Source organism: Oryzias latipes, chromosome 24 (genome assembly GCF_053564925.1).
Source record: "Oryzias latipes strain Hd-rR chromosome 24, Olatipes_Hd-rR_3.1".
In the NCBI taxonomy this organism is placed as follows: Eukaryota; Metazoa; Chordata; class Actinopteri; order Beloniformes; family Adrianichthyidae; genus Oryzias; species Oryzias latipes.
In genome coordinates this window covers 18922211-18932331 of record NC_136260.1, presented here as the reverse complement: position 1 = coordinate 18932331, position 10121 = coordinate 18922211, and the positions used below count along the sequence as shown (strand labels likewise).

Genomic DNA, 10121 nt, shown 5'->3' with positions numbered 1-10121 from the left:
CGCAGGTGACTTTCAATCATGTGTCAGGTTCTCGCTGCCTCTAACGCATGTTTATTTCTGCTGTACACAGTGAAATACAGCTCTGCAAAGCTCATGAGCTCTCAACAAAAGCATATCTGCAGCCAAAACCAAACCGCAATGAGTGAAAGGGTGTTAACCCCAGAATCCCAGTCTCTGTAGTCAGCAATTTGTTAAACTTTTCTCAAAATTATAAATAACTTACAGAATTCTTTATGCTTCATCACAAAGTGTTTAAGGCTAAACATATTTTTCTTATCTTTTTTTGTTTTTTTTTGTAAAAAGGCATTGCTCTTTTGTCGGTAAACCTTTGATAACATCCAAAAAAAAAAAAAAAAAAAAAAAAAAAAGTTGTCTAAAAATAGTCTGCAGCAGGTGTCTTAAACCTTTCTCAAACCTTTCTCAGTTGAACTTCCAAAACAACTCAAATCATTTTTATTATCTGTTTTAAAAGTGTTTCAGGTAGTCTTTTAATTATGATTATGCGGTTTTAGCCAAAACCTGTGTCGCTTTACAGGACATAGTTTCTGCAGAGGCAGTGGTTCATTTAAAATTCACCTCTGAGTTGTTGGCGGGACCATTGGTGTGGAGTAAGGCTGTCGTCATTTCCCATCCTCCATCTGTTTACGCGCTATCCCTCTAATTCAAAGCTCCTAATACCCCCTACCTAACATTATAGGTACAACCAAAATAATGAGCATTATTAGAGTGATCCAGTTGTATAGTTTTGAGTCAGATGCCAGCTCAGGTGAGGAAAACAAAGATGTACCAGTCTTCTACAAGTGGATGCATCAGAATGAAGTGGAGCAGGAAGCTTGTGGCCTGCTGTTGTAGTTTCTACATCAAATCTAGAAGCTTTTTCCAACAGCATTTTTGCATGTGCTCCTGATTCACCCCAATTAGAATAAAGAAATACTCAGATATGCAATTTTAAGCTTAATTTTCTTTATAAATGTTCTCCATCTAAAGAAAATTCCCACAAGAACATGTTGAAAACACCAAAAAAAAAGATTTTTTTGGAGTGGGTCTTTCTTTCGACTAATGTGAAATCAAATCAAATCAAGCTGTATTTATTAAAAAAAAGAAGTGCTCTTTATGTTTGAATACTTTGGCTCAAAGTGCTTCACAATGAAAAACAAAACATAATCACAAAAGTTTTAATTAAAACCAACCTTTGAATTCAACCTTCCAAGAAGGTGACATCATGTTGTCTGTTTTCTTGAGACGATTCCATCAGTGCTGTTATGTCCGGACCAGAACCTTTTGGATTGTCTGCTTTGTTTGGACAGGTGCAAAAACCCATTGGAACAAGCAATTAAACTGTGGCCTTAATTCAATTGCTTAGGAACCCTGGTACAATTCACTACAATGAGAATGGACTGAAAGCAAATGCCTGGAGCAAGATTTTTGATATTTGCACCGCTTCCACATTTTGCACCAACTGTAGGGGGCTCAAACAGTAGCAAAAGAAAGAAAGAAGAAGCCCCTATCTGCTTGTCCAGTGTGAACACCATGGGCTAAGCGTGAGTTCAAGAAGACGCTTTAGGTGCGTCACGTGTGAACTTGAGTGTTCATTAAGAAAAATAGCCCACAATGCCTATCCAGCATAAAAAGGAAAAGCTAAAACATTTTTTTCAATCAATGTATCCTTACTCTTTTTCCTCCTGGTCAAAAGTAATTTCAAGTAATTCCACTCCCAAACAAGTAGTCTGTAAGTAGTGAAAGTTTTTGGCACTAATGGTTCTGTTTGGTTCACTCTCAAAAGTGCAGTGTGAAAGCATACCAGCCAAAACCAAAAAACGTTTCATGTCAAAATGTTTCGCTTAGATCACACTTAAGTGGCTGGCCAAGACCTAACTCACAATGAAATAAACAAAAACACAAAACAAGACTGAAGCTTCAAGGTCTAAATCCAGAACTAGACATAAAACTCTCTTCTCACATATTAAAGCTTGTTGTACGGTAACAGAACTGCAGTTAGATCTCCCTGGTTTAAAGTAGCAGAGTTAAAATTTGCTCCTGATGACAGGTAATGTAAAATTAAGTGTTATTTCACGTTCTCTCTTCTGTATTTACATCTCAGCGTGCAGCCAGAGCTCCACCATAATCTCCCTCCCAGTGTGTGCATCACTCAGTGAATTCGGCCTCAATGAAAACAGGCGGGCAGTCAGACCACTGCCCATTTGTAGCCTTAATTAACACCAAACCTCTGCACCCGTCACAGATTACAGCATATACCACACGGCTGGCTCAGGACGACGGTCTACAGTCTGCAATAAAACGGTTCCTTTGCGGCCTCATTAAAAACATGGCGGTAGGTCAGGGAACTTTAAGCTTATAACTGCTTGCTGCTGGCCATCAGTTCAAGCTCTGCAGACGGTGTAATATTTGAGAACAGTGGTGAAAGAAAGCTTCAGAAGTGATCTCCAGGTGTTGGATCATCCACCAAGAGAGGCTTCCAAGGACGAACAGAAGAGAGCTTTAGTAGGTAGAGGCTGAAATCCGTGTTAGAGGGGGGTCTTCTGGCTGGATCATAGTACCCTACTGGTTGTGGTCCACAGCCAGTGCAGTGGTAAGTAACTGTGGAGCCAAGGTGGAGTGAACAAGGAAGGGAGGAAACTCGGAGAGAAACCATGAAAAATGTGGAGCATGAAAATGTCTCCTTTGGTTTATGGCAGCTCAGTCTGGCTTCCAAGAGAAACACATCTTTAAATTTAACTTGAGATGTCTCTTTTTTCTTCTCCTTCCACTCCCAACTGTTGGCAAGAGCCTGGTTTTGAAAGCCAAGCCAAGATGCTTGGAAACTGCGACCATGTTAAAAAAGCACTCAATAATGTGGGTTTTTGGAAATGTGGCGACAGCTCCTGTATAAGGGGCTCAGTTTCAGCCTTTCTGAACATGCTTGGTACGTTTGCAGCTGCAGAGAAATAAAAAAAAAAGTCTTTTTTTTTTTTTTTTTTAGAAAAACAGTGCATTGCACATTAACACCATATTTATTGAGAGTAAATATGAAGTGCGAGGAAGGAAATCTTTTGAAATAAAATCTTTAAATTCAGCAATTTATGGATTCTTTGGGCGATTTCTCACTTCACACTCAGTGTATACTGGTCTGATCCTGCTGCAGAAGCTTTAAACGTACTTGTATCTTCTGATAAACGTCTCAACTGTACTTAGAATGTAAAAGGCTATAAATAATGCACTGGATACTAGTTATTCCAGTAAGTTGGACTGAAATGACGGGGATGGCTAAAACATTTTGGCCTGGTATCAAATTAAAGTTTGGTAGAGTGTAATAATATTTTGCTAGCCTCAGGAGGGAGTCGTCTCTCTTGCTGATGTTTTAGAGCTCACACAGGAAAAGAGTGTCCATCCAATGTCATAAATCTTTGTTTGATGGAACAAACATACCTCTGAAAGAAACAAAGCAATGTCTATGAAAAGATGCATTTTTATCTCAAAAGTTTATTTTGAAAGAGTTCATGTTAAAAAAAAGGTTTGATTAGCAAAACACACTGAGATCAAAATAACATTTTCGGATTTACCACATAAAAAATCAGAAAAAATGTCATAACCATGTCTCATGTTGTTTGTTTAGTTTTCACTTTTAAACTTGTACTACTTTTACATATTTTATAGAGAAAATAAATAATAAACAAAATAAATCCTTTTTTTGTTTTAAGCTTGACACAATAGCAACCATAGCTACAAAAATGACACTGAACGATAATAATAATGCTAATAATAATTATAAACTTATTATGCATTAAAAAAGTAAGAAATGCTATTTTATTGGTGTCAAAAATGGAAGTTTTCATCATATCAATGCATTTGATTAAATAATTAGAAGTCAACAAAAGTAAATGTGTTTGTAGTTTTAATTTCTATTTGTTAGGTAGGTTAAAAGAAAATAGTCATAAAAGGATTCCAATTCATTTTTGAGCGATTCTCAGATATTAACCCCACATCAACTCAATGTCAATAATTAAAGAGATTTTGATTTAAAAAGTATTCTATTATTGACGAAATCATTCAGCACAAAAGTTTAGTGACATAAAAAGGCATTAAATGTCATCAATTCATGTAATAATGTTTCATTTAGTCAAAGATTATACTAAAATTCACGAAATCCAAATGTTTATTTTTTCCGATTTAACTAAAGTCCTGTGCTTAATGTTTTTTTTCTTCAAAACTCATTAAAAAGTTGCCGAAAAACTTTAAACTAAAACCATTTGGAGGTCAAACAGACGCTGACAGGATTTACTGAAACACCCTTTCAGGGCTTTTTCACACAAGTGCTGAACTGATGACGAACAGGCTTCAGATGACTGCTTTGAGACTTTATTTTGAAGATGTGGCAGCAGGAAAACTGTGGTTTGGCATCAATTCCCAACCAATTAAATCGCCAAGACTCAATTACATACATTTAAAAAGTAATAAAGCAATAATGCCACAAAGTATAAGTGATAATGTCCTTTAAAAGGCTCATTGAGATGCAGACATGGAGTTTTGAAACATCCTATCTAATCTATAGAAATATGTCTTTGAGACACTCGTATCATGATTTTCATCATTGTCATCATCATCATCATCATGATTTACATTTTTTCTAAGATATAAGCAGAAATAAGTAAAGGCTTATCTTCTAATTCTTCTTAGCCTTCTGTTGCCCAATCATTTGCTGAGTTATGGTGCAAGGTTTGTTTTTTTTCCTGCAGCACTATAGCCTTTGCTAAAGCCTCCATTGATGCATTACTACTCCAAAGAAATCCGCATGAACCTCATATTTAATGCCTTGAAGCACTTAAGAGCTTGCAGCTCCTCTTTGCCATTTTTTCTAACACTTAACATTTTCGAGGTGTTACATTTTTGCACAGTCTGCAAGGCTGGTTATGGACCGACCCATCCTGTTCAGCTTCAACAGATGGAATTTCTCCCATCCTGCTCATTAGGACAGTTCACAAATCAAGCATAATGCTAAGCCTTTGGATTGTTATTGTTAATGGACATGTTCAAATACAAATAAAATTTATGTTTTTTTTAGCATGATTAAAGCCACTCAGACATTTACTGTACGGGAATTAAACAGCGAATATTAGGCTGATAAAGTGCAGGGCTGTTGTTGCCTTCCATGGAAACTCTGATAGCCTCTTCATCCACCGTGAATTAGGAGCGGGGATTAACACAAGTGCCATCTGCTTCTCAACCGTCAGTTGCTTTACGAGGAGCTGAGCTGGAGTTTGGGCTAAAATGGAAAAGGAGAAGGCTGCAGGTATGAAGTGCAGTGCAGCAGCAAGGAAGAAGAGGGGGGGAATGAAAAGTGAAATTCAAGATGCCATAAGCTACAACGGAAAAGCTGCAGCTCCCGGGGGGTCAGTCCTCTTTCCGGAGGAAAGTGAAACCCAGAGTAGATAGAGTTTGAGGTGGTCCGGGTTTTGGGGTCACTTACTATGATGTTGATGCTAACAAGACAAAAGGCCTTGACTAAAAATGCAATTGCAACAAATGCTTTCAGTTTCTTTTAAAAAGAGACATTTTCCACAAGCAGCATCAGAAAAAAAGGGTTAATGTTTGCCCTGTCGTAAGTCCGTTCAGTGTTTCTTAATATAGATGTATTTCTCTTTCAGAAGAAAATATTTGTATCTCTAGTTCTGATTTTTCTGTAATTTTTTCTCTGGAAGCTCCTCAACCAGAGCCAAACATCACCTCACAAGCAAGGATGAGTTTGAAGAGCATAAACTTTAATAAACAAAAAGCATATTTTTGAGGAAAAAATGGAAATAAATAGTGGCTTCACATAAAAAACACATGTGATCGCATTTTAAAAAACTTGTAGCATAGTAAATAATTAAAAAAAATGTTAAATGTTTTCTAAACTTGCTGGATTTAATGAAAATTACTGTCAAAAATAATCTCTTAGTATTGTGGATTTGAATACTTTATATTAATTCAAACATGTTGGTTTTTAATGTAAAAAGAAATGTACATTTTTACCAAAAAGAAGACACCTAAATATTTCTTTTTGTCCTTTCCTTTTGTGGGTTATTTTATGGGGAGGTACTCCTAAAAACTCTTCTTCCACCAATTGCTCTTTAAGACGTTTTGTTAAGCAGCACAACAGTTGTTTATTTTATATAAACCCCACACCAGTTTTGTTTACCCATAAAACTTCTGCAGGCTTCATTTTCCATCAACAAACCTCTTAATAGCAGAGGCGAGCTGTCACAGATATATACAATAATTTATTTTGAATGTTTTCCTCCAGACACTGCAGCTCTGATATATATTTATACTCAGAAGGATAAACAACGGCGTGACTCAGTCTGTCATCTCACACAATCCTGCATGTAGCTTCTTTGTGAGGAATTTTCTGGAGGGCCTATCAGCTTCTGCTTTAAAAGTACATTTGCAGAGTGTCACTGGAGATGAGAGCCCTGTAAAAATCACAGCCAAAGGGTTTAACGGAGAACATAATGGCATCAAATAGCATTAATAATGCTGTTGCATTGATCTGATTGGCAAACTAAATGTCTTCTTTTTATTTTGTAAGTTAAAAAATGGTTAATGCTATTAAGCTTAAAAAAAGGCCTAAAGGAGGAGTTGTTGACTGCATGTGTCTGCATGCATAAAATATACTCATCCGGGTCGTCTCTGCTATCTGGAGCCAGGAAATGTATACAAACGATAAACTCTTCGTTAGGCTACAGATTGGAAGAGCCAGTGCTTACATTTAGGAAGGTATACACTTTAAAACCACTTCTCGTTTTTTTCAGACATTTAATGATTTCACTAATCAGACGTTTTATATCAAGAAAAGCAATGAATTAAGTTTTAAAATTATTTTTGTATTCTTTAAAAAAAAAAAAAAAACTTACGATCTGTTTAAAAAACAAAAAACAAACAAAAAACCAAATGATAATGATGGAGTTGAAAATACCAGCAATTTATTTACAATATTTTCAGTGCAAATAATTATTCACAAAATAACAAGTTAACCTTTAGCAGATCAAAAGAAAAGAGGTACACTTTCATTTACAGCGTGAGTGGTTCTTAACCTGAAAGGATGAGGATGTTCAGTCTGAAGCTCCTCTGAAGGCCGGAAATCCGTCATTTTGAATGTTTAAATAACCTTTGGCTTCGTCATTAGAGCTTTGCAAAACAATAGAAATAAAAGATACTTTTATTTATTTATTTATTTTATTTCACACCTTCACCGGTCTGATCCTTGCGTCTGAAGCTAAAATAATGTGAACAGATCAAGGCGTCTTTTGGCTCCTTCGTTGTCAAACTGACCTGATTTGGATGAAGTTCCACTCTTTAGATTTTTGTCCTCGGTTCGTGAAAAAAAAAGGTAAAAATAAAAAATCTATCCCTCCCATCGTTCGAGACCTAACCCAGTTCTTCATATGAGCACCTGCGCGGCCGCTGTGTCCGTGACCGTCTGCGTCGCGTCCGCGCAGCCGGTCTGCGCGCTCCCGCTCATGATCACGCTGGTTTTGTTGTGATCAGAAATGTCCAAATGTGCATCAACGCTCTCCTCCTCCTCCTCTTCCTCCTCGGCCTCCTCCGATTCGCACTCACTCCTGCCCTCGCTCTCACATTCAGACTCCAGCGGCTCTTTGGGCTCTCGACTGCCCGCCTCTGACAGACTTTTGTCCGGCTTTGTCTCCTTCTCCTTGTCCTTCTGAGCCTGGGCCTCTTTGGAGTGTCTCCACTTCATGCGTCTGTTTTGGAACCACACCTTCACCTGGAAGTACAAACACGGTTAACCTCACATTTTTAACCCACAAGTATTACATTTCTTAAAATCCTCTTTGTTACGTTTCTTTTTTTTTTTCTGTTCTGAAAATATTTTGCGCAACATCCAGAAATAACCAGATGAATGTCATATGTTTGTTGTGAAAGATTCATATCCCCACGTTAAAACATGTAAAAATGACAAAAAACATACAACCTTCCAATATTATTTTTTTAAATCACAAAAGAAGAGATGGAGTAAATGCTAAATGATCAGCTGATCCGTACGCTGGAGGCTGAGGCCTGCATCACAGCTTCCTATAGATACAAATGTCACCATTTGAGTGAGGAAAATAATATAAAATTATGGGGGGGGGGGGTGTCTCCTATACATCCAATTTGCTTATTTTTTATGATTCCTTTAGAATTGAACTGAAGACACTGCAGGTGAAAATCAAAGTGACAACTTTTACTGTTTTGGAATCATGTAGGTCTCTACTTCTTATCTTTGTCCAGTTTGAGCTGTTGTCATAGCAACACACCCACCTTTTATTATTATTATTATTTTTTTAGCTTCATCAATGTTATCAAACGTGACCATTCCCTTACAGAACAATCCCCCTTACCTGAGCATCTGTAAGGCCCAGCATGGCTGCCAACTGCTTTCTGTCAGGTTTGGTGACGTATTTCTGGATTTCGAATCTCTTCTCGAGCCCTTTTCTCTGCAGGTTTGAGAACACAGCCCTGGACCACGACCTCTTCCTCTTGTACGTCTGAGGCATCGTGTCTTTGGTGAGGACGGCGTACGGCCCTATAAAAAGACAAAAAGGGGGATCACAGATTATAGTAAAAATCAGAGGGTCTTGACCTGAAAGCAGATGTGAGAGCAGATGTTCCAGCCAGCTAAACTCCTACAGGTGATGTCTACCTGGAAAGGTGTCCTGAAACTGATGCTGGCCTGAGTGTCTGCTGCTGCTGCTGCTGCCTAGTGAACTCATCATGGAGGATGCGTCGCTCATCCCGGGGTCTATGGAGGAGAAGTACTGGCTGGCCGGAGCTTGAACGGGGATTTGGATACCTGACTGACGGTTCGAGCTAACAATAGATGTGAGATCTGTTGCACAGTGAGAGATGATGGGCTTTAGTCAGTAAAATGGTTAAAAAATTACAAGCAAAGTGGGAGTAAAGTAGTCTAAAGGTTTGAGTAGTTTTTAAATTGATAGCAGGGTGAATTCCAGACTTTCAGCTGTAGCTGACCTCTGACCTCTTATTAGGGGGCAAGAGATGAGAGGGTTTCCCCACAGGACTTCTCATTATGAAGCTATTTGCGCTGGATGTACTCCCTAAACCTGTTCATGTAAGTAAGCTGACTGTGAAAAAGTGTTAGTTTGGTTTGCTGCTTTCAGTTCCTAAACTGTTTTCTTACAAGACTGTTAGAATGTGGACAGTTTCTAAGGTCTAAAATAGGTGGTTGTTGACATTTTTTCTTTCTAGATGATTGAGTAAAAAAATACTTTCAACAAACTTTCAAAAAAGTTCCTCCTCTCACCTCTTAACGATGACTTTTCTTTGCTTTTTGGATCAAAATCCGCGGATAATATTCGATCAATTCCAAATTTGAGGTCTTTGCTTGAAGTCGGTGGTCCTTGCTGGGAGCTGAATGCAGTTCTGGTCACTTGTAGTCCGTGTCTGTGGTACGGAGACGCCGGACCCATGCGCGCACCAAAGACTGATGAGTCCGGTGCAACGGGAGACGGACGCAGAGGGGAGCTGCTGGAGTGCGCCTGTTGAGCGCGGTGGTGGTGGTGGTGGGGATGTGCCATATGCACCATGAGGGCGGATGATCCTGGGATGTTCTCCGCATCTCCTGCCTGTAAAATGTCTGCAATGCAAAAGGACGGCTTCTTCATTGTATCCACAGCGAAACCTCCGGCGCAGTACGCGGACCAGAGGCTAAAATTTGATGCGTAAAACGGGTTGAGACCGGCGGTGTACATTCCGGAGCCTATATTTTTCACGGGAGGGGGGACGAAGGCAGAGGCATGAACAAAACAAAATCACAGGTTGCGTATTTTTCGTGGAACAACACTCGACCTCTTTGCGTAAAAGCCTAAATCGCTCTCCCAACTCTGAAACTCGTACCCTGCAGCTCCGCTCTGAAGTTACTCCGCTGACACTGATTGGTTGCTCTCTGGGCCAATAGGCGCCGCGCGTTTCTGCTCACATCACGCCCTTGCAAATGATGATGATGTGAAACACCGCCTGCCTCTCACACACTCATGACCACGGACGCTCCGGGGCAATTTTGATCCGGAGATGATGGATTGATTGCTTGAGGAGACCCTTCTCCTCGCCCCATATTACACAGT

At 39.0% G+C, this 10121-nt stretch overlaps 1 protein-coding gene across 2 annotated transcripts; it reads right to left on the bottom strand.

The window, feature by feature from the left end:
* Nucleotides 1-6937: 6937 nt before the first annotated feature.
* On the bottom strand, nucleotides 6938-9906 carry hlx1 (H2.0-like homeo box 1 (Drosophila)). 2 transcript variants are annotated; one of them, XM_004083557.5, is made up of 4 exons: nucleotides 9302-9905; nucleotides 8681-8866; nucleotides 8379-8563; nucleotides 6938-7762 (listed from the first exon to the last, which is right to left on the bottom strand). In XM_004083557.5, the coding sequence occupies exons 1-4, from the start codon at nucleotides 9747-9749 to the stop codon at nucleotides 7418-7420; spliced, it is 1164 nt and encodes a 387-aa protein (XP_004083605.1). In that variant the 5' UTR covers nucleotides 9750-9905; the 3' UTR covers nucleotides 6938-7417. The 2 variants fall into 2 exon arrangements, with proteins under 2 accessions (XP_004083605.1, XP_011489859.1); XM_011491557.4 differs by lacking the exon at nucleotides 8681-8866 and having other exon boundaries at nucleotides 9302-9906.
* Nucleotides 9907-10121: the final 215 nt, after the last annotated feature.